This window comes from Canis lupus, chromosome 7 (assembly GCF_003254725.2).
Source record: "Canis lupus dingo isolate Sandy chromosome 7, ASM325472v2, whole genome shotgun sequence".
NCBI classification, from domain to species: Eukaryota; Metazoa; Chordata; class Mammalia; order Carnivora; family Canidae; genus Canis; species Canis lupus.
The window spans coordinates 57,584,760-57,610,194 of record NC_064249.1 but is presented as its reverse complement, the minus strand read 5'-3'; the positions used below and the strand labels follow the sequence as shown (position 1 = coordinate 57,610,194).

At 41.5% G+C, this 25,435-nt stretch overlaps 1 protein-coding gene across 3 annotated transcripts in view; it reads right to left on the bottom strand.

Moving 5' to 3' along the window:
- B4GALT6 (beta-1,4-galactosyltransferase 6) overlaps positions 1-25,435 on the bottom strand; it is a 67,733-nt gene that overhangs the window by 3,554 nt on the left and 38,744 nt on the right. Inside the window, exons 5-9 of one of the 3 annotated variants that reach the window (XM_035718471.2) lie at positions 16,888-17,036; positions 11,021-11,137; positions 4,216-4,403; positions 900-1,022; positions 527-628 (exon numbers count right to left, since the gene is read on the bottom strand). In XM_035718471.2, the coding sequence (XP_035574364.1) occupies positions 527-628; positions 900-1,022; positions 4,216-4,403; positions 11,021-11,137; positions 16,888-17,036 (679 nt within the window). The remainder of the gene's footprint in view (positions 1-526; positions 629-899; positions 1,023-4,215; positions 4,404-11,020; positions 11,138-16,887; positions 17,037-25,435) is intronic. The other 2 variants (XM_025429232.3, XM_049112805.1) reach the window with 2 other exon arrangements.

The window sequence follows — 25,435 nt, the reverse complement described above, 5'->3', positions numbered from 1 at the left end:
TCGCTCAAGGTCATTCTTATAATTACAGCATTTAAAACTTTTTCAATTTTTGTCACGCATAATTAAAAATCTTTCTTTTTTATTTATTTTTTATTTTATTATTTTATTTTTTTAATTTTAAAAAATTTTTTAAAAATTTTTTTATTTTTAAAAATCTTTCTAAACCATTACTAAATTAGCATTTTTACTAGTCTTAAAAATGCCTCCTGAAAAAATCATTTTGTACACTTACAATTTAGACATCCTTAAGAAATAAATGTTTTATGAAATACTACGTTTTATGTTAAGGAAATACTTTTTATATAAATAGTTAATTGGGCTCTTTAACATAACATAAATATATACGTATATCTTTTCAAAACAAGCACAAAAATATTTTACTTCTATAAAGAAAAATAAAATCAACAAAAAAAATTCCCTGCAGGCGATTTTCTGGGGGCTGCAATGTTTTTTTTTTTTTTTAACAAAACTTTCATACATTAAATAATTTTGAAACCTTGTTATCTGAAGGTGATATTAAACTTACCGTCCTAAAAACTGGACTTCGCCTCGATGGTGATGAGGAATAGACTTATATTTTCCCAAGTCTCCCTCTGGTCTTGTTACATTATATCCTGCATAGTGAACTCTATAATACATGAAAATAAAAAAATAAAGTGACATAAAAATTATGTGAGTTCAACTTGAAATGCAAAAAAAAATATGCTATCATTGGAGAGCTGTCCATAATTTCAGAAGGCACTCTTAATGAAGAAAGGCAGAAGCACAAAGTAAGATTTAGGAACCTCAAACATTTTCCAGCCCCCAAAATCCTTCCTCAGAATAGCAAAGTGCAATTTAACTAACAGAAAGGAAACCGACACAAATTCGATGACCAAGCAATTTGTACCTCAACATACCTGTTCCAAAGGTCATCATCTTCTCCTCCCCATCCCCAGAAGGCATTAGGAAAACCATTGATCTTTCTGAATTGCTCCACTGTCAGGCCACTTACACCACCAAAAAATTCTTTATATGGTAGACTAAGAAGCAAGCAGAACACAGATTTCTAAACATGAGATCCGAGCAGTCTGCCATCTGAGATGGAGTTTTCAGTCTCACAGCGCCTTTGCATACTTTCCATATCAACAATTGTGCCGATTCAATCATATTGTGGGAAATGTAAAGTACACCAAGAAAGAAAACATTTTCACAGTCTAGTGAAACATCTACATGTGTGAGGTAAAACACTTGTGATAACTGAAATTTAATATTCAGTATTGTTCCTTTGTAAGACTCACAACCCAGTGTTCAAAAATGCATACGATTTCCACACCACACTAAACTTGATTAATATATCAATAGTTATCAATGCAATGTTAGATGCTGTTAAGCTAATGAAGTGTTCTAAATTAATTGAACTTAATTATGTGTTATTTATTACATTAACCAGGATAAATAGAAATTGATAAATACAATGCTAGCATTTAATTTTGAAATGACTAGCTGCCTGCTCCTGTAATAATCATACCTGTTTGGCATGATATCATAATACTCATGAAAATTTACAAATATATTTATTTTTGTAATGTTCTAATATTTGGATAAATGACTTTTTTATTGAGATATAATAGACACAGAACATTGGATTCATTTTAGGTGTACAATATAATGATTTCACACATTATATATTGCAAAAAGATTACCACAATAAATCTAGTTAATATCTGTCACCACACACAGTTAAAAAGTTTTTGTTTTCTTGTGATGAGAGCTTTTAAGATCCATTCTCTTAGCAATTTTCAAATATACAGTAGAGCATCGTTAATTCTAGTCACTATGCTGTACATTACATCCCCAGGACTTATTTATCTGAAACCTCAACTTTGTACTTTTTAACCCACTTCAGCCACCATCCCCCCACCATCACTTCTGGCAACCACCAATCTGTGCTCTGTATCTCTAAGTTTGTTTGTTTTTTTTCTTTTTAGTTTCCACATATAAGTGAGATCATACAGTCTCTCTTTCTGAGAAATGACTACTACATTTTTAAATCTGGATTTTATTCTCCTTACCTTTCCCTAACTCGTACTCCGAGGAATTTGTCAGACTAAGTTGTTCAGGTAGATATAGACTGGTTTTCTGATTTCAACATAGCATCCCTACACTCAGTCCTGAATAAATCCCTCTGGCCCCAAATGTGCTATTGGGAAGCTGCATGCCAGAGCCCTTACCGAGGTCAGGTTAATTGAGGGGGGGCGGGAGGCAGCAGGGAACACACGACCACGCACAGCATCTATATAGCTCATGCTAAGGGAGATCTGGCCTTAAGGGAGCAAAGCTGCTTCAGAGGAAGGGAGACAGCAGATCTCAATTTTTTTTGTTGGAGGACTCTCACCCCATTCCCCGTGGGGAAGAAGTGCTGTGTGCTAGCTGAGATCTTGTATGGTCACAGAGGGTAGGAGAAGCAGCTCCTGCACGGAACTCACTGGTATAGAAGAAAGCAATCTTGGCCCACTGTGGGCCAAAGGCACCCAAAGACAGTAACAGCAATACTGATCCCAAAGACAATCACACTGTCCCAGGAGACTGGGAGAGGCTTACGTGTGGGAAGTAAGGATTCTAGTTATAAACCCAGTTGGGAATAAGCATTCATGGCACTGTTGGGTTTCCCATGCTAGTTAGAGTATTCTTCCCCAGGCTAGTGGTTTGGGAGAAAGCGAAGATCAGTAGATAGGTAAATATGGATATGTGTGTGTGTGTGCTTTCATTAACATGTATACATTGGCAAGCATATTAATTCCATTTATTGTTCTGCTTAAATGAAAACAACCAATTGCACTATATCCAGTATTAGGCAAAATGAAGGCATAACAAATAAACTAAAGAGAAAACAGAAGCTCAATAAAAAATCCAGTAGTACTTATCTCACACTGACTGAGAGGAGAGAGTCACAAATCTGGGGACTGGAGCTTTCTGGTCCTTAGCCGTCAGATTGTGGGTGCCATTATGGGACAGGGATGCTCTATCAGGCTTCACCCATGGCCTGAAGTCTTCCCACTACCAGCCCTATTCCTTGGTCTGCCGACATTCTCCCTAAGCTGCATTCTAATTTCGACTCCAACTTCAAAGATATTCTACTAACCCTGGGATTAATCTAGGTAGATATGAGCATCATTTACATTAATACTTAACCTTTTCAAGTAAGAAAAGTTAATTGAGAATTCTTAGTTTATATGACACATATGACTTTTTTTTTTTTTGGTGAAAACCATTTACTTTGAATCTAATTTGACTCTAGTGGCCTAATCAATACCGAATTTCCAAGAACCAGGGCTAAAAATCAGATTCTGAACTTGGATGATCTTCCCCAAGCCTGTAGTAACGCCTAACTTGGGAGTTCAGACACTGTAATAATAAGAAAAGGTTTTCTAATAATAATGACCAGAAGAAAAAAAAAAGGGCATTCCTTTCCTGTTCTAGTGCTGATTCACCTGGTCATGTCATTAAGACTCTTTGCCTCCCTCTATTCTGTGGGTCGGGCAGCAGGCAAAACTGTGATGTGGGTAACATCTCCCCTGCTCCAAGCTACTCTCTCTTTTCTCCACATCCATCAGCTGATGAAAGCTGTAATGACTTGCATGCTTCAATGTCAATTTAAGTTACTGTCACAGCTCCGCTGACTGTTTACATTTCAAGGTATGTGCAGTCAGAGAGCAAAAAAAGTCTGCCTCTTACTATTAAAGGCAAGACAAGAACCTATAACCTAGAAACAAGTTCCTTGCCCTGAAACAAATCACTGAAAAAGGGAAAGCAGAAGGGAGCCGCCAGGGCTACGTGCATGCACACAGGGCAGGCCCAGAATGTGCGACCTCCTGCAGCCCTAGGGGTGGACTCTATCACTCCAACGGACAAGAAAACCAGCAGGCAGATATATAAGGGACTCACCAGGTCCTATCACGGGTAAGTGTGCAACCAGAAGTTAAACCCATATTTGCTTGACATAGAACCCAGGTTCTCTTTCCCATCGACCCACATGCAGACCCCTGCGTGAGGAAGTACCTAGATGGTGAGCAAGTGACTACATCCTGGCTCCCTGTGAGGACCAAGCAGGGCTAAAGATGCTCTTAGGCTTTTGAGCCCTTTTAGATCCTGGCACCTTAACAGAGCTACCATTTCAATGATACCATATTGTAAAGCTATTGTCTGATATCAGGAAGACTGCGTATTACTCACATATACATGTATTTATCCAGCTTTGCTGCAAAATGACGTGGCATTTCTCCACAACCGTAATAGTTTCGGTCATTTTCGGGTAGATGATCCACATCATGGAAGATTACGCAGTCCCAGACACTGTCTTTCATGGCCTCTTTGAAGCCCACGTTGAAGAGCATTGCACGGTTAAAAGGTTGTGTGCCAGTCTTCACAGAGGAAAACAGAAATGTAGTCAGGCTTTGTCATCTGACTTTTTTCTAAGATTTTCTAACTTGCTGAATCACAGTCAAATAATAGTAGTAAATACATCCAAATCAACTAGATAAAATAAAAAATACACTTCAGGATCTTCAAATATACTGTTTAGATTTACTTACTACATTCTTTTGTACTTTGGTTACATAAAACAAAACACTGTTATCGAGTGCATTTACAGTGCATTTCTGTCTTACCTCAAATACATCAGAGTATAGATCATTTATGACCAGGAGAAAAATATAAAGCCATTAAAAATAATACAGGTTGTAGTTTTTAGTGAAGCTTTCCATATATGCCAAGACTAAGAGAAGCATGAGATTAACTATGACTGGACAAGGAGTAGGCCCTTGCTTACAGAACAAGGCCAGTGAGAGCGAACTGTACTGTTAATGCTTACGATAAACACACATTTTCAGAGACAAAAACAAGTGGAACTTATTACACAAAACCCAACTTCCTTTATTACAGCCATTTTCCTTTATTACTAAGAAAAAATATATTAAAATGCCTGGGCAACAAACACTTCCCATTTTTATCATTTTTGCTTATGATACAGACCAAGAACACTTTAAGGGACAAGGAAATGGGGACTTGTTATGCAGAACCCAACTTCCTATGGAATAGCCACTTCCCTTTATTTATGAGGAAAATTATATTAAGGTGCAATGGCAATTAAATCGCTTCATTCTGTATCTGAAGGAAATTAAAGCGCAATTACCCACACCTTTGCCATGTTTCTCAAAGCCATTTCCAAACTAGCAACAAAACAGGATGATGACCAAAGCAAATGAGCTACACAACACAGGCAGCACCAGAGGGCTGCCTTCAGAGTGAGAAATGACTAGTCTCTCATCCCGAGCCCTGCACTAACCTGAGGTAACAGAAATCACTTTATATTTTGTAGTTTCTCTCTTCACCAATGAAAAGAAGAATAAAAAAGGAAGGGGATAAAAATTATAGTGTCATTGCTGGCACATCAACATCAGTGTGAACAATCTCCTTTCCTTGAAGGTCTAAAAAAATTGTTTTTTATTAAATGCGGACATAAAACTTAATGGCTTATAATAAAAATAAGTTGTCCTATGTCTAACCCATCTCCATCTTCCAGAAGCAGAGCATTTCACCGCCTCTGGTGGTTTATTCTAGTACTTCTCTCCATATTGCAAGGTAATGAGAGTTGCGATATTTCCTCGCCTCATTAACGACAGACATTGTCTACTGACTTCGTACGATGGCCACTGAGGATTCAGACCACCACACTCACGGCCCCTCCATCCATTTTCCCAATATAGTTAGATCATAACTTTTGGCTAAACCAATAATTTTTATATTATTAGGACTGCATAAATATTTCCTGAGTGCCGAGCGAATCATGACTCTGTTTTCTTTTTCAAACTGGGATTAATAACTATCTTCTGTTTTCTATGTAACTATTATTACTCTGTACAAAAGCCCCAATAGATATGCCTTGTACTTATTAATAACTGATGTAATGCAAACACATCTAGTCATCTATCAATTTGTTTTCCACCCCCTCAAGCCCAACACCAACTGCCACTGCCCTGGATTCTTGCTCCAGTCTGGACTGGTCTGACCTTGTACCTCTCATCCTAGGACTTCTTCGTCCCCCAGGGTCACTCCTCCATTCCCTAATGTCACCCCTTCGCTTCTGGTGTCACCTTTCTGCTCCCGTGGCATCACCCCTCTGTTCCCCAGGATCACCCCTCTGTTCCCTGGTATCACCCCTCCGTTTCCCAGGATCACCCCTCTGTTCCCTGGCATCACCCTTCTGTTCCCCAGGATCACATCTCTGTTCCCTGGTATCTCTCCTCTGTTCCTTGGCACTGCCCCTCTGTTCCCTGGCTCACCCCTTCATTCCCCAGGATTACTCCTTCATTCCCCACATCACCCCTTCCATCCCCGGCATCATCCCTTTGTTCCCTAGCATCATCTAGGACTTGGCATTCTCAATTTGCTGAGGTACATCCTTCAGCAGCTTCCTACGTAAGGGTTCATGGAGGGGAAAAAAAAAAAAAAAATATATATATATATATATATATATATATATAACATACATATTTTTAATAACATACATATATATGTGTGTATATATAATATAAATATAATATAATATTAATATATATATATATATATTTCATAATGAATGCTTGAAAACGCCATCAGTCTACCCACATGCCTGACTGACATTTTGGCTGGGTAAAAATTTCTAGGTTTAAAATCACTTTCCCCTAGAATTATAACAGCATGGCACCACAATCCTCTAGCTATCAGCATTACTGAGAAAGTTCATATGACCCTGATGAATAATCACTGCTAATTCTTCCTACAGAAACTTCTTGAGAGCTTCTCTTTTTAAGTTGCATTCATCCAACTTCACAGTGGATCTATCTTTGATTCATGTGTACATGTGAGTCCCTTTAACCCAAAGACATGTCTTTCCTTCTGGGAAATTTTCTTATATTATTTATTTATTTTTCTTATATTATTTCTTTGGTCATTTTCCCCCAACTCCCTCCCCAGTTTTTTTCTGCTCTATTTTTTCAGCACTCTGATTAGCAAGTCTACTGCCAATTGTGAACAGGGAATTCTGAGGGCACTGCACAGATGCCTCATCTCTACTCCGTGACGTCTGGGCTTCCAAGGTGGCTCACTCACAGCCAGCAAGACACTGCTGCCAAGCTGGCTTCCCCTCCACCAGGCTGCTTGCGTCCTCATGACCTGGGAGCTGGCTTCCCGGAGAGGGAGCCATCCAAGAGACCGAGGCACAAGGAGCAATGTCTTCCACGACCTGGCGTCAGAAGTTGCAGGCTGTCACTCTGCAGTTTGGTCACCGATGCAAGTCGGACCTTATTCATTGCGGGAAGAGACCACACAAGGGCCTGGTTCCACAGAGGCAAAAATCCTTGCAGGCCATGCTGGGAGTGGTTACCCCCGTGACATACTGGTAGCGACTGATCTTAATTTCTTACGTTTTGAATCTATTTTAGGAGTTGTTTTCTTATCTTCCAGCCATTCTATTCAAAGTTTTATTTTGTTATGGCATTTTCTTTTACAATAACATCCTTATTCTGACTACTCTTCCTTTATGATGGCCTACGTTTGCAGATTCATTATCTTTACTCTCTGTGGGTACTGATTATGAGCTGTTGTTCTTTTAAGATTCTCTCTGTTTCTTTCACTGTCTCTATTCCCTATACTCCCTCTTGCTGGGTTGGTTTTGTCTCCTCTTGTGCAAGCTTTCTTCAAAACCTGAGAACCCTTGGCATTCATGTTGGAGTGTGAGGCACTGAAAAGCTAGGCAGAGTCTCCATGTAGGTATGCAAGGACTGTGGCATCCCACTCTTGACTCAAACACACCACACACGCACATACAGGTGCACAAGCAAATCCCTAAACCAAACTAAAATAAAAAACTGAAAGCCTCATTCCTCTCCCTGTGTCCTACATGTTCATAGCCCAGAAAATGGCAACATTCTCATTCAAGACACAAACTTGGGCACTGCCGACAATTCTCCATCGCTCACAATGCACATCCGATTCATCAGTAGTAACATTACTTTTCAACCCAAGGTAGCCCGAACCCCACCACAGCTCACCTCCCCCTCCATCACCACAGCAGTGCAAGCCCACATCTCCTCCTGCCTAGACAGCTGTGAGAGCACCCTAACTGCCCTCCTCTCCACCCTTGCCTCACTGCGCCTACACTCACCACAGTCATCTTTTCAAAGCCTCCGTTAGGTCATGTCATTGCTCAATTCAAAACCCTCTAGTGTCTTCCAGCCTCACATGCAAGAACCTACGTCTGCACCCTAACCTGTCAGGCCCTCCATTATCTGCTTCTCACACCCTCTCTGACTTCCTCCCTAACATTGCCCCCCCCCCCCACCCGCTCCAGGGACACCAACCTCTGCACAAACACACCATGTACCTGTCTGGAATCCACATCCCATCACATGACTCAGGGCTGCCCCAACTTCACCTCCTCCAAGAGGCCTTCCCTGAACACACTATATAAAAAAGCGTATATCTCTCTCTGCCCTGACTTTTAGTCCCCAGCATTCCCTGACATAGCACAAATTACTTATTATTGCCCATCTCTCCTCCACAGAATGAGGGGCCTCACCTTGCCGTGTTCACTGCTGTATCCCTATTGTTGAATGAAGGAAAGGGTTTTGTGGAGGTGATAAAGTGATCAGCTAGCCTCTTCCTTTGGAAATTTCTAAATATTAGATTAGGCATCTTTTTCCTGGGGCTAATCTGTTTCTCTAATACAGACACTACTCATTGCCCTGCCTCAGTTGAAGGGGTTGGGGGGATTCATACCTCACTGCTGGCTTCAAAAAACCAGACAGAGAGAAGCCCTGAGGGTCCCGAGGGTCAGCACCTGAACTTACTTAACCCCTGTGCTCTGAGGCCCCCAGCTGAGCTGGGCCAGCACAGTCTGGACTTCCTCTGATGTGGTTTCTCCAGAGGATAAACTTTTATTTTTTATAAGACACAATGGAGTAATCACCTAGCAACACTAGCAAAGATGAGGAACTGGGAATCTGACTGTTTTGTAGTGAGACTTTTGAACAGTCCTGTTACTTTAGCCCAGTGCTTCAGTCCATCTGTGACATCTTTCAGGTACCGAGACCTGCAGGCGACTGTCCAGCAAACTGACTCAATGCCAATCACGATCCCCTGCAACAAGCACGTGGTTTTGAACATCTTGTGTTCTATAAAGGGAGCTGTTAGTGACCTATCTGCTTCCTGACTCCCAGACATGTGTTGAAATCTCTCAACAATCATCTCTCTGTCCTGGTTTGAAAATTTTTTTTAAAAAACTTTTTTCTTTCACTCTCATTTTAGGAGTTTGAAAAGGGGAAGTGGTAAATATGTGTACAATCTTCTATATTTAACTCAGAGTTCTAAGCTGTTCTTCAAATGCTTAGCACTTCTGGGCACCAGTCCAGCAGAAACATCACTCTTCTATTTCATATGTGGTAAAAATGTTACTACCTCAAGACCACCCACTACTAAATACATAGGCCTGAATTAATATTGATCAAGGCTGAGATTTAGACATAAGAGGTTTATAAAAATATGGATCTTAGTTGCTTTGGAAAAGTTGCTTCATCACGTTCACAAAATAATTCAGTGCTGCTGGCCTCTTAGAAGACTATGCCTTTAAAAACATAAACCCAGTGCCCTCTTCCATAGCTCAGCTGGTAGAGGGAGGACTGTAAAAACCCAGATGCAGACATCTCACCTCGCAACATGCTAAGGGGGCTGACGTTTCAGAAAAGGAAACTAGCAGTTGGTAAAACTGACCTAGAGGTTTTTAACTATGGCTACCATACAAGCTAAAAACTTTAATTTGTTATCAGGTTAAAGAGAATCAATTTTCATAGTATAGGTTGTCAGATTAACAAGCACATGTGCATTATACGCATCATTGCACAGGAACAAATCACCTTAGCAGGGTGATTGCATACAGAGAAGCATAGGTTATAATAAATACCAAGGATTTCCTGGGGGGGAAAAAGAGAGGCAAAAAGCAAAGAGCAGATCTAGAATGAGCCACAAAAGAGGTGGGATAACATATTATATATAATAATCTTAGGAACAAAACTTTGAATGTGTTCCACAAACAAAACAAAACAAACCCAGAAACACCTAATAACAGAAGCTAGGTCACTTTCTGTCTACTGATAAGTAAGGAAATACATTTTTAGTCATGTTTAGTGTAAGTAAAGAGTGGGAGTATCATGATAGAATGAGGTTATCAATGACAAAACCAAACTTATCCACATGACAATATATTTGAAACACAAACAAAATGCACCATTTTAGAAATGCTACCTAGAAATCACTGATGAAATCCAGCCAGTGCCCTAGGTGTTTGGGAGGTGGGTGGGAGAGAAAGATGACGAAAGATGATACCTTAAGTATAAAACCAGGTAATGATAGAAGTGGAAAAAGCTGAAAGTATGGTAAATATCCTCCAAGAATTCAAGTAAGACTGAAAGAAATTGTATATATGGAATGCTGAGATATGAAAAACATTTATGGAGAAAAAGTTAGCTGATAATATGAAGAATAATTTGAAAAAATATTTCACTTTAGTAGGTAAGAGATGATGATTAAAAATGACAAGAGCACATTAACTTACAAAGTGCATTAACAAAATGTGGTGTATATAACATGCCCAATCCCAAATGAGAATTTACCCAAACATAAAACCAGATTTGCCTTAAGCTAAACATATTTAATCCTACCATATCTAAGAGTTTAAGTTTCAGTATACTTAGGTACCATTTTGAAAAATATTCTCACCTAGGGAGTGCCTGTGTGGTTCAGCTGGTTAAGCATCAACTCTTGATTTCAACTCAGATCATGATTTCAGGATCGTGAGATTGAACCTCACTTCGGGTTCTGTGCTGAGCATGGAGCCCACTTGAGCTTCTCTCTCAGCCCCTCTCCCCCTCACACATGCTCTCTCTTAAAAAAAAATTGTTTTTTAAATTTTAAATATTAAAAAAAAAAGAAAAAATATTCTTACCTGTTCAATGACATAAAAGGCAAATTCCAACCTCTGCTTCTGGAGCATTGGAATCAGATGCAAGAAAAAAATCGGAAGATGTTCATGGCGATTACGGAAAGGAATGAGAACTGCCACCTTTAAAAACAAAATGGTCACATATGTAAATTAACATAACAGCAAGCCCTGGAGGTAAAGATAAAAACCTATCCTTAAAAATTTCTGAAGGTTTTAAAGTCATACTTTTATGGATTTTCTCACCAACAGTGAGAAAAAACAGATATGGCCCTTGCCTTTGTGTCACTTACGGTCTTTTGAACCTGGGGCGGGGGGGCATAAGTGGGCTCTGAGAGCCACTCATTTACTTAGATCTTTATCCTAACACCATGAGAAATCTTGTAAATCTAGTAAAGATTTATTAAGAGTGACAAAATCACATTTGGAGATAGCAAAGACCACTATGGAGAGGAGACTAGAGAAAGCCCAAAATAGATTCAGGGAGCTGAACAGGACATTAACATAATTAGCTAAGACAAGAGGTGATGGTTGCCAGAACTGTGGAGAAGGTGGAGAAGAGGTACATGAATTTTTGAAACATTTAAGAAGTAAATTAACAGGACTAGATTATGGATTGGATATAAGGAGTGAGGGGAAGGGGTGTGTCAAGAGAAACTTCTAGGTTTTAAAGTAGACCATAAATAATAAATTCATGGCTTTTAAACTGAATTTAAGAGATTCCACTTGAGTATATACTATCCTACACATGGCTTATCTGGTCTATAGAGTTATGTTTGAGAAAAATAAGGGATAAAACATAGGAGTTTCATAATTATATTGACATTTTTCCTTTAATCGAAATGCACAAATAAATTTTTGGTACATGTTATATGTATTTCAGTGGTAAGATAATACTGAGTTTAAAATGCAATTGAGAATAAAATTACATTAAAATATTAAGCTTAACAAAAAAAGGTAATGTAAGTAGCAGAAAACAGAGAAATGTGTCCTTTTTAAATAGCCAAAGAAATGTGTTTCTTATATAATCTAAAGAACAAAAGAAGAAACACATAAATGGAAATTATAGTTTCTCAGCAAATCAATGTTTCTTTTAATAGGAAAAAAGTATTGGAACTCTGAAAACCAAGACTAAAAAACAGCATGTATATAAAATGTGTTCATATAAAATAAGAATAAATGAATATTATCAATCATCACATATTCAAATTCTCTATTTCCTGGATCTAAACTTTGTCATATAAGCTAAGTTGCCCTACAATTTAGATTTTGCCCTTGAAAAAGATGAAATGTTTCCTAAATATTACTTTTTTTAGCAATTTCTGAGCTAGGTTGGGTTTATTATAATTGTAAATTTTCTAATACCAGTTGAAATTGTTTTTTAAGGTTATAAATCCTCAAACCATTGGATTTTCAAAGGACATAACAGTCAAAATATATCTAATTACATTATCTCTGCATCACTCTATATTCTGATTTTAAAATAGAGTCTAAACTGGTTATAACAGAATATTTTGCAGGAACATTGAATCTATGATTTACTGAAATTTCACCTACATCAAATTTTTCCTAGTGAATGAATAAATGCGAATAACTGAAAGGGCATAGGTTTAGGACCTAATCCTATTTGTAAAATCAGGATGTGACATTAGATACAGTCAACAGAAAATAGTAACTCTTACTTGTGTATTTTATGTTACCAGGATCATAAAGGAGAGAAATTTTAAATTATTAAAATGGTCCTTTATTTTTAAAAGCCCATAAAGAATAATTTAGCATAACTGAGTCTACACTAGAAACACCACCACTAATTTTCCCCTAATACTGATGAGATAGCAAAAAGACACAAGGGCTGCTATGATGCTGATATTCTCATGTTTATACTGTTTTCTATTCAGTACACGGTAGGAAAAGAAAAAGGCTCTGGTTTCTCTGCCAGTCCCACTGGGGATCCCATTCCCTTTTGGTTCACCTCTTGAACCTGAGCACCACGAGGCTGCTGGAGCAGAGCTACCACACATCTATGAGGCCCTTCTGTCCCCTCCAGCCTCCTGTACCATGGCACTGCTGGCAAGGGACAGCCTCCACTGATGGGGGACCTGTCCACTGCTGGCGCAGTCACAGAATTCCCAAATCAATACAACTCCAAAGTGGTTAGGGAACCTCAGACTCACTCTTAGGTGGGCAAACTGCTATGAAAAGTAAAAGGAGAGCAAGGAGTCAGATGGCTTTAACAGATCCCTACCACTGGCCTTATCTGAAGTGAACAGCATGATAACTTCTGCAGAAAGAAGTAAGCGTCAAGCTTGCCCTTCCTCATTTTGGCCACAAGTTAGCTGCCTAAGACATAATGTAAAAGAGTTATAAAGCAGATGAGGAGAATTATAAATATTTAAGGAAAGAAGCTATTAAACGGCTGCTGAGTCCATATTAATTAAATACAATTAGGCTGAGTGATGAACATATAAGAATAAACAAAGACAAAGTCATAGCCCCTAACACAGTCATCTGTTCAATGAAGCATTTCAAATATCAAGAGTTGGTGTCTTTTTTCTTAATCTTATATGGAAACAGAATATTAGAAAAAAAATTACCAGTGTCTTGACAAATTCAAAATAAGCTGAACTGTTGTCTTAATAGCAAATAAATGTCCTTATTTTTAATGAGACGGTTATCAAATATTTTGAATATGCCTAAAGCAACGTTTTTATTAAAATAAAGCTAAACGGTATCTTTAAAATTCATTTGGCAGGTCGCTTCTTGTGGCTGTGGAATGACATTCTCAATAGTTTACAATTTATTGTCTGGAAAACGAAGATCTCAGCGTTCTGTAACAATATATTTCAAAGTTTAATAACCTTTGTTTCAGGCCATTTCTTATGTGTGCCTTAATTTGCCGCTTGAGCCACTCTCCTGTTGATGCATCTCCAGTGGAGACACACAACATCTGGTCATGATCTTCTGCAAAATGACACTTCAACTTCATGAATCTCTCCTCATTGCCTCTTATTCAAGCAAAATTATCCCATTCAGTCTGCACTCACTTTAAACCACTGATCTTACTGAATTTATGCACCTATTTTTCAAGCTTGCTTATTTTCTCTTATACTCACTATGAGGAGATTAGCAAGAGAAGTGTTTATCACATACATTTTCCCCAGGTTTTTGTCCTACTTTCACACTTCAAGCACACCAGCAGTGATGGTGTCCCTGAGTGACCCGGCTTCACATCTGCCCCAAGGGCACAAGAGTCTCTGCCATTGACAAAGGGCAAGTCTCTGACATTGACAAAGCTGCTGTGCTCTCAATCTTCTGCCCTGCTTTCAGGTCCATCTTCCTCATCCCCCCCATTCCCAGTGTCTCTAGGAGCTTCTCAAACAGGAGGCACTTGATTTAAAAAGCAGGTTCTTTGTCCCTTCCCACCAACAGAATCAGAATGAGCATTATGTTTGAGAATTGTCATTTTTACCAAACACCCTGGGTAGTTCTGAACAGGTGGTGAAGACTCGTCTCTGAGTCACCTGGGACGAGAAATGGAACCCATGCCTCTGAGCAGATGTGCACAAAGGCAGCTGCCTGGTTCTTTAAGCCTTTAGGTTTTAGGCAAAAGCAGTTTAGCAGTTGTGACATCTGAATGGAAAGGCAATGTCACAGGTGACCACTTTACTTCGGAAGTCTAAAAAAGCATCACCATCTTCCTCTCCCAACCCTCCTGGAAATCAGCTTGCTTCCATAAGACCTCCTACATGGGCTGAATTTCCACTTGGACCTCCAGTGTTCAAAAATACCTGAGAACTGCTGAAACCACTAGATTTAGAAGATCTCAGTTCTAAGTTCTAATTAATTGGCCATCAATGAACTTAGTTGGTATTTTTTTAAAAAAAGAAAAAGAACCTCAAATATTAAGAATCAAGCTGGCAGCACAGGTTTAACATAAATCTAGTAATCTCTTCTCTCCCTCTCACTCAGCTTTGTTCCAAGACTGGAATGGGACATGATTAGATTGTTAACAGGCTGGGGACAGGGAGAGGAGGGGGAGAGTCCTTGATTAGTTAAATATGGCAAGTACACATCATCTCTGAATGATGTCCACACTTCCTCTCACTCTTTAGCTGCAGAGCTCAGAACCAGAAACTGTATTCTGAGAAGGGTTTGCGTAAAGTTGAAATAAGAGCAGCATTACCATACGGTTCCTAAATAAAATAAGCTTATTTTTAGATCCTTGAATTAGATTGCTCCTAGGAACTCCACTTTCAATATTCTCACCCAGTCATTCACAGGGAGTTTACAGTCTACTAAAATCTCTAAACAGGAATTACTTGTCTGTGTGGTATAGTTTCTCCCAGAAAATGAGAAGGAGAAAAACAAACCAGTGTCTGATATAGGACCAATTAAGAAAGAACAAGAATACTTAATTTTCCCAATCCCAAATTATTCTACCATAGTACACCATGCAGACTCGAGCAGGATGCTGCACCCCACATAAATACGGCTGAGGACCAACCTCCACGCTACTCCATAGCTATTGTGCTTAATTATGCTTTTTTTCTCTCATTAGCATTCAATATATATACTCATCACCCAAGGAAGAAAAATAATTTATTTGCCCCGGACACTTTTTAAAAGTAGAATTGTATAAATTAGGCCTATTTTATATATAAATGTGAGAAAAATCAGTCATGAAATATGAAGATACATTTATTAACTGAATCTGACTAGACATCTGTTAAATAAATGATTTGCCAAAATTTGTAGTGGAATCCACTGTAAAGCAGCTTTACAACTTGTTTGAGGCAAAAGAACACAAACGTTTATTTAATCATTTGTAAGAAGGCATTTATTTATCTCGTAATCTCAACTCAACGGAACTGGGTTTAGTGCTTACCTCAGACAAGATAACATGCTCTGCGTTAGAGATGTAGATATAAATAACATACTCCTCAAACACAAAGAGTTCATGGCCAGAAAAGTCAGAGGGCTTTTATCTAAATTCTCCTCCTCAGCAGTGATTTTGTGTACAAAAAGACAAATATTTTAGCAAAATACAAATATTGAAAAGAGGAATTGAAAACGTTTCCCAAATTAAGGCTATATCACCATCCTTGAGGATAGCACGTTTGATTTCATCATATGTAATTTTCACTTGAATTATGTAAATGTTACTTCCTACCCAAACATCACCACCTTACAGGAATATGCCCTCACTAGCCAATTTGATAGTACTGTGAGCAACTCTGATTTAAATCATAGTTTTCAATTTATTTTAAGCAGCAGAGGCAGACACATTCCCTTATAGGTTTTCAAACAAAACGTTAAGTAGAACTCTGACACGTCAAAAAGATAAAATGCTTGTGCTCCGTCTTCTGAAATAGAGGTGAAGAACCCAAAGTTTTCCTTTGTGTGTCCCACAGGGAGCTCTGAGCTGCCTCTTTAGGATTCTGAGACTCTGAGGGACCCCAGTGTGACACCCACCTGGAAATCACAGTTCCAGAAGCTGGAGGGGCTATGCCTGCCAGTGACAGTACTCATTAGGGACAGCAGCGGGGTGCACAGAAGTCACAGCCTCACTTCCAATGGAACAGGAAAAACAAAATCTGCTTTGCAAGCCAATCTCAAAGGAGGTATTTATTACCAGGATCTCCAAAGGACAACACATGAGCCATATGTTGTAAACAAAAAGGTGTGCTTATAGTCTTCACAAGTAACACTGAGAAATCGTACTGGAACTGTGAATACCTACACATGAGATACAACAATTCTGAGGTCTCAAATTACCAAGAGACAGATATATTCTGCTATATATTCTGAATCAAGCACACTTTTTCTCAAATGCACAATAACAATGTCATCACTTATGAGAAAATCTACCTCACCTTCCATCTGGGCTTACAGTCCTTAGGCCTCCAGTGACCTCCTGGCTCAATATCTAAGTCCTTGGAGAAGAGTTGATGAATTTCATCAAAACTGATTTCACTTACGTTGACGTGGAGGATTCCCCCTGGAAGGTCAAACACGTGAAGAACTGTTTTAATATGAAGCAAGATAGACAACAGTCAGTGGGGTGATAGCATAATTTAGTTGCCAGGACAGTACACAGTGTGTTACTGTTATCACCATGTAATTGTTAGTATCACCCCCTTTTGGTTTTAGTTTGGATGATAAATTCTATGATTGCTTCACTATCGTTGGCAAATCAGCCAAACAGAAACCAAATTGTTTAATTTTTTTGCTCTGCGTAATACAGTGACCATTTTACTATCCTTGGGAAATATTTGCATGTCATTACAAATTGGCTTATCATAATTTTACAACTCATTCAAGTATTTTTAAACTACTTTTAACTTCAAAGTCATTGACACGGGCAGCATGAGCACATAGTACCTAAGAGTTAATTAAGCAGTCAGGTTGGCAGGGAGCCGCCAGGTCCTACCTTCTGTGTACTAGGGACACTTTAACTCTCTGTGCCTCAGCCTCTTTCTCTGTAAAAGCAGATGGTAATACCTGCCTCCCAGTGTGGCTGCATCCACCAGATAAAATGGTGCGTGTGAAGGATCAAACACAGCGTCAGCCACAGGGGTACACAATATACATTAGCTGTTATTACTGTCCTCTACTTTACTCACATTTCTTGAGAGAATTTGCAAACACAACTCAATACATTTATATTTTTAGCACCCACTCAGTATCCCCTTGTATGCAAACCTGGAAAACTATAGGCTTTTAAGATATTCCTGGCCTACTAGGCACTCGCTCTCTGAATTAACAAGTATATTCCTGGAGGTGTTTTTACTAGTAGCTTTTCTGCTGTATACCACTGAAATAGGAATGACTCTTGGATGGAAAGCCATTCCCATTAATTCAATCAAAAACAGAACTAAGAACTTACCGAACTAAGTTCTGTCTCATTCTTCATCTCATTAAATACGTACCAACAAATGAAGTGTCCCTCTTCAAGTCGTCTGAGCCTCAGTGGCCCTGATGCCACATACAAAATCCTCAGCTCCTCCTGGAGAGAACCCTTTCCCTTCCTCCTGTTGTTCTATATTCTAAGGCTTCACAGCTGCCTCTCTCCCCATCCCTCCCTTCTCCCTAAGGAGGCAGGAATACCAGCAGCTTCCGCTAAGCATGAGGCATGCCAGAGAGAAGTATTTTAAAATACAAATGCCTACATTTCAAAGGGTAAGCTGGGGGGAAAATGTGCAATCTTCTCACATCTGCCAGTTCTCCTGACGATGTTTGTGGTCTTTTATAACCAAACACCCAGCCTTTCCTGTGACAAGATTCACCTAAAGGAAAGAGTGATCTATGGACTCACAGAGAAAGGGCAGGTCACCATGTAAGACTGGTCAGTGTAAGTACAGACTCCACTGACAAAAACAGTATCTACCACCGTAATCAATTAAAATTCACACCAATAAATCTGATGCATTTATGGTATGCATGATTGCTACCGTGACAGCCATTGGGCTAAATTATAGGCAGTTCACAGAAGTCACCGAAGCTGGGATTCTTTATGTGCTGTTACACCGATTTCCTTGCCTATTTTCCAGGTTGACAGGACCTGATCCAGCTGCAATCACCGTTATTGTCAGCGGTTCTCTCCAGTCTCATTTAGTCTGTTATCTCAAACACACATGCACTGGCAAATGAGGAGGCAAGCCTTCCAGCTCTCTTCTCAACAGGCAGGCCACCATCTACTCTCTCTAATGCTCCAGGCCCCCAGAGTTCATCTCCCTTCCAACTGCTGCACCAGGCACATTCCTCAGACTCCCTTAGCAGCTTTCCTATGTGCATATTGCTCCTTCCTCTGAAATCCTCCTCTCTTACAGTCTGGAGGCCAAAGACGACCCAGGGGCAAGACATTGTCATGCCAGGGGGACCAGCAACGTTACTCTTTGGCGGTGTGGGGGTGGAGGGTAGGAGACAGGCTTCCAAGACAGGACTGCCACCACTGGAAACAGTGAGAGTGTGATCAGAGCGAGAAGAGGAAGAAGAAACAATAATTTAGTGGGGTGGGGTGGAGTCTGAGGAGACAAACAACTCTGTTTTTCTGAGCAGCTGCCTACGCATTTCAAAGTATGATCACCGAACTCACACAAGAGCCTCAACATTTAGATCAGGATGTGACTTCAGGATTCCTGCCTTAAGTTCCTGCTTTGTTTTTCCCCACAGCACCTTTTTAAATTATCACTTAGAGTTAGGTCCACAAAAAAGTTAAGTGACCCCTGCCCCAACCACTCTATAAGTGATAGGTGCTGGCTACCCTGCTCTATCCCCTGCTCACTCAACCTGGAACAGAGGACTGCCCTCCCGCCAGCTCACTGTACCTCCTTGCTTCTGGGGTCTGTAAGTAAATCTTGTGACTCCACTTCCTTTGTGTGGTGTACCTTCAGTCAAAAGGACCCCTCGGGTTTGACTTCAAAATGGGAGCTCGAAAGCTGAGGGAGCTACCTGCCAACCCCACGTGGAGGGCTTGTGCTCCCGTATTCAGCAGGTCATAATCTTGGTATTCTTAATTGGATATACCTGCTCTGTTTCTCAACACAATGGGCAAGGAGGATAGCATTGTGGGTGCAGGTTGTATCGCCCTATAATGCCCTGGAGCTACAAACAGCTACTAACTTCCTCTCCCAAACCACTCAGTCTCCCTGGGAAGGAACCAGTGCTTGCTGGCAGTCTGTGGAATTGCCCTGCACCACTGTGGACTGTGGCAGACAGGTATTGCCACAAATCCCCACCCTAAACTGTCGCTGCTGTTGAAGTCAGACTCCCCTGCAAAGACAACACTGGCAGGCCCCAGCCTGAGGTAGGTGTATTTCCCATGAGTCTCTAAGCAAGTCCCTGCTATGTATCAGGTCTGGAGAGAATTGGCAATGCTCATATATGACAGTCCCAGCACTATGCCATCATGAGCTAAATGGAACACTAGGCCTCTGCCTCCTTTTCCCGGGCAGGGACAGGGGAGGCGGGCTATCAGGTCCTAGGAGCCAAGGAGAGTTCCCATACATTAGTGCCCCAAGGGGAGGCTGACACTGGGCCTCTGGTGTCAGCACCTGGGACTAGGGTGTTGGGCTTGGAAAGCCAGCCCTGACACATGAACTCTACCAGGGGCACCGTGGTGCTCTGGGTGGGCAAAGACTGCCTAGGCAAGCACCTCTTATGCTGCCACATTCCTTGCTGGGTCGCAAATGACCCAACCCCATGGGATGTCAGGAGTCCCACCCCTGGCATGGTACAGCAAAACCAATTCTTACTAAAAGTAGGGCCCCTGAACACATGGCAGCAGGTCCTCCCAAATTCCCAGGTCGGAAAACTAACAGACACTTGTAGGAACCCTGCTCAAAAGGCGTAGGCTGTCTTGAGCAGTATGGCCTATCAACATGCCTAATCACTGGTGCCACATTCTTGAGACTTGGGATACATCAGCTAATGTTGCACTGGTAGAGGCGAATCCTGACCACTTGGGAGGGTTGGCTGGGATAAACTAGAACAGGAGATGGCAGCATGGGAGTCAGGGAAGAGGCAACCTCCATCCCAGGTGTTCCCTGTTACTATCTGTCCAACCAAGACATCCAGCCACCAGTGTGAAAAGAAACAGACAAGTAACTATACAGGATAGAATTGCTAAGGTTTTCTAGAAAAATCTGCCCATGGGAAGGTGAAGAAGGGTGCTAATTGGCTCAGGTCTTTGGGACTGGTTCCCAGCTGTTGGTTATAGCAATTAAGATGCCTGCCCTGGCTGGAGAGGCCAAAGACCCCAAAATTCACAATTTGTACAAAAAAACAACACAAGGTTTCGAGGGTCTATTTTATTAGAGACACCCTAGAGGAGACTCCAGACTTGTCACCACAGCGACAGCACTCCCAAATGAATTGAGCTACCAAGGCAGGAGATGAAAACAAAAAAGGGAATAGATGCTCAGGAAGAGACCTCCCCCACAAGCTCTGGAGTCTGCAGGATAAGGAGAAAGCAGCTCTGCTTCTCCTAACCTGGGTTTCTATGGCTTGGCACCAGGCCATTCTATCCATCACAGCTATTACAGCTCAGGTTCACTGTGAGTGGACAAGACTAGATGAAGCATACCTCCTCTTATGTAAAATTGGGAAGGATCAATGGGTATATCATGCTTCCACAGCACCGCCCCCCCCCCCCCCCCCCCCGGACCACTTCCAACCCAGAAGGTGCCCTTCAGGCCAGAATCTAAGGAGTTCTTTCTTTAAAGACTGATTTTATTTTTGAGACAAAAAGAATGAGAATGAATGGGGGGAGGGGCTGAGGGAGAGAGAGAAAGGAAGCAGGCTCCCCACTGCAGGGAGCCACCTTGCTGGATCCCACAACCCTAAGATCATGATTTGAGCTAAAACCAAGAGTTGGAGGTTTCACCGCCTGAGCTCCCCCCACCAGGTGCCCCTAAGGAGTTCTTCTTGAAGCTCCCCCCTCAATTATAAGACCATACTGTTACAACTCACAACAAGGTGATATACAGCATAAAAGGCACTAGACCACATCAGTGATGTAGCTAGACCTGAAAAAGATAATTTCCCTGAAGGCCATATCTTGTCTGCCCCAAAAAAGCAAATGGCCCCTCTGCTCCTTCAGCTAGTAGGGCTTCCAGGCCCCTTATCAGTCTCCCTAGAGGGGCGGCTCCTGGACTCAGCTTCCTCCCTCATACAATGACTAACAGGCTCTTCTGTGTGGGCAGCTCTGGAGATCAGGGGTCTCTAATCCAAGACAGCTCCAATACAAGTCTGAAGCCTTTGCTCAGGCTTCGTAGGGTCTCCAAAAGACTGCCAGCCCACCACGAGGGCAAATGCTATCACCACTTAGAATCCTCCAGCCCTGGCAGCAGGATCTGGGGTCCCATATACTCTGACCTCCGAAAGTGGAAACTGCCAAGGACGCTGCCCTATAAACCCAGCAGTTCCCTGGAACTTGTCTCTCCTCTGGGGGCCAATCACCCATATAGTTCTCTAATTATCCACTGGGACACACATAATAGACGGTTCCTCCCATTCAAGCCTTCCAACAGTCTTAATATTTGTATACAATAGGCAGAAATCAGAGCTCATTTCGGGGGGGGTCGCTATAATTGTCAGGCATGTTACCAGGCTCAGTGAAGGCTGTTTCCAAGTTAGTGGCCTACCAAGCTGATTTACTGACCCCATTCCCATTCGACCAGCAGAAGGGCCCCATGCATCCCTATGGCTTGCTGGGCCTCTCTGATGCTCACTGCTTTCATGCAGGACATTTTGCAGTACACTATGTGATACTTGGCAGGAGCCCCTCCCCCCTCCCCCGGGCCCTTTATACTCTTCCATATCTGCCCAGGCACCACCACCACATGGATGAGTATGATCTACACCTTGTCCCAAGGAGAACCACCCCTATGGTCTTGGCCCTCAAGGCCCAACCATCCAGGGGGACCCTCCAACTTATTTTGGCTTCCCCGATTAAGCAGTTCGTGTCCACTGTGGGTCCAGTGCCCTTGGGCCATCACACCCATGTGGCTCTCCATATGTCCACTTCATCACTCAACCTCCAAAGCAACTGCCTCCGTGCCAGGCCCCAAGAGTCCCATCTACGCCTACCAATGAACTTCAATCTCCCTGGAGCTACCCTTACAAAACACTGAACAGACCCCATCCATCACTCTGCCCCATCACGTCAAAAGCAGGCAGAATTTAGCCCCTTTACATCGGGCCGAGGTCTGCTGCTAACCCTCACTGGGACTGGGATAGGTGCTGGCACACAAGGACAACTTATTAAGACAAACACCAACCTGTCAGCCACCCTGCTGAACACACTGGGCTATCACACCAAAGACTAGCCCCGATACAACAACATGATTCTTTAGCACAGACAGTTCTAGATAACCATTCAATTTTAGCTTACCTACTGGCCAGGGAAGGAGCTGTAGGTGCTGGCAAGGGCCCCACCTGCTACATGTATATTAATAGTTCTGGAATGCTTCAGACAAATTTATAAAATATGGCCCTACAGGTACAAATATTCCATAATCTCATCCAAGTGTTTGATCAAATATCTACTTTAGCCTTTTCTGGGGCTTTGGTTTATTTTCTTGGCTGGACCCCAACAAATGGGGGTGGTGGTTAAGGACAGCATTTTAAATTGCTGTTTGTCTATTGGTATTGCTGACTGGCATTTTTGCTTTGTTCAAGTGTTTCATGCTCTAGGTGACCAAAACCCTGCCAGTGGCTTGTAATATCTCCGCTGTCTTGGCAGTGCCTATGATTTTCCCTAAAGATTAATGTCTAGGCATTATGGGGTCAATTGTGATGAGAAAAACAACTATTGTTCTTCTGAAAAAACAACTTTGTTTTTCTGAGTTGCTGCCTAGGCATTTCGAAGTATGATAACCCTGCTCACACCCAGAGTCTGGATACTTAGATAAGGACTTCAGTTTAGGATTTCCGTCATAAATTCCTGCTTTGCTTTTGCCAGGCACATTTTAAAATTACCACTTAGAATGAAGTCCACAAAAAGTTAAATGACCTCTGCCCCAACCACCCTGTAAGTGATAGGTGCTGGCTACCTTGCTCTACCTCCTGCTCACTCAACCTGGAACAGGACTGCCTTCCCCCAGCTCACTGCGCCCCCTTGCTTCTGGGATCTGTACATAAGTAAATCTTGTGACTCTACTTCCTTTGGGTGGGTATACTGAAACTGCACCCTCAGTCAAAAGGACCCCATGGGTTTCATTTCCCCAAAGTGGGAGGTCGGATGCCAACCCCATGTGGGTGGCTTGTGCCCCCTCATTCAGCAGGTCATAATCTGCATATTCTTAATACACTAGCTCCCTCTCCTCAACACATGGTATTAGGGAAAAGACCTCATGCACAGAAAGTGAAGGGAAGGGGCATATTACAGAGAACAGGCAAGAAGAGGCACTGAGCAGCTGAACTGCTGGTGATGTGGTTCCCAAACAAACCTCAGGAGAAAAAAATCTCTCAAGGAGAGCCTGTGGTCAGGGAGGACTTTAGGTTCTCCCACCACCGCACTCACTAAAGCTACTTTCACCCCCTTTACATACTGGATGTGCCCTCAAGTTTCACTCAAAGAAGTGTTCTGGGGCTTTAAAACCAGGAGAGGATACATCTTTCTTACTTGTAACGAATTAGGCAATCAGGCAGGCTAGCCCCCTTTATTTCATTTGTTGAGATTTCAAGGGCAACAGAAGGACCCATTGAACTCCACAGAGAATCCCCAAGCTTCACTCCGTGCCTGTGCTATTCCAATGAGAAAGTGTGCTCTTTCCCCAGTTAGAAATTAAAAGGTCGAAAAATAAATCTATTTGCTGAAATCAATTTATCTAGCAGTGCTATCAGCACACAAATATAAATAACGTAATTATCAAATCTTGATTTTCATTGTTTGGAAGACAGAAGTGGGATTAGAAAGGGAAGAACAGAACTGGGTCCCTGAAAAGAGGAGGGGCTGCCAGTTAGCTAGAGGGCCAAGTGGAGGAATGAGAGTGAACTGTAAGCTATCCATTAGTCTGGCAACAAAGCCTGCATGCCAACCTATTTCTTCTACATCTGAGAAAAACTTGCTTGCATCATTGATTATGTACAACATTTACTATAATTTCTTAATGCTGAATTAGCAAGACATGTGATAATACCACACAGTTTGGAAACCTCAATGGGTCTGGGGTCTGTGAGGTACATGCAGGCCCAGACTACAGGCTCATGGAAGTGTGCATTGTAACATATCTCATGACATGACTTAGGATATTACTTTTTTTCTTTTTTTTTAAGATTTTATTTATTTATTCATGAGAGACACAGAGAGAGGGAGAGACACAGGCAGAGAGAGAAGCAGGCTCCATGCAGGGAGCCCAATGTGGGACTCGATCCCGGGACTCCAGGACTATGCCCTGGGCCGATGGCAGGCACTAAACCACTGAGCCATCCAGGGATTCCCCCTTCTATTAAAATATAATTCTTGGGGATCCCTGGGTGGTTCAGCGGTTTAGCGCCTGCCTTTGGCCCAGGACGTGATCCTGGAGTCCCGGGATCGAGTCCCGTGTCAGGCTCCTGGCATGGAGCCTGCTTCTCCCTCTGCCCATGTCTCTGCCCACCCCCCTCTCTCTCTACGTCTATCATGAATAAATAAACAAAATCTTTTTTTCAAATAAAATCTTTAAAAAAATAAAAATGTATAATTCTTAAAAGAATAGTCAGTACGTATGAATTACCTACGTTTACATTTTTTTCTTACATTTCAAGTAAGATATTATCTCTAGCCAGAGAGTTGTTTTCCCTATAAATCAACAGCTTTCCATGACTACTGCACTTGGTTTAGGGCCTATGATCTATTTCTTGGTACCTAAAGCCTAATTCTAGATATCCTGGCTTTTTATCACCACTTTACCCTTAGGGGTTCAAATGTGCACAGCC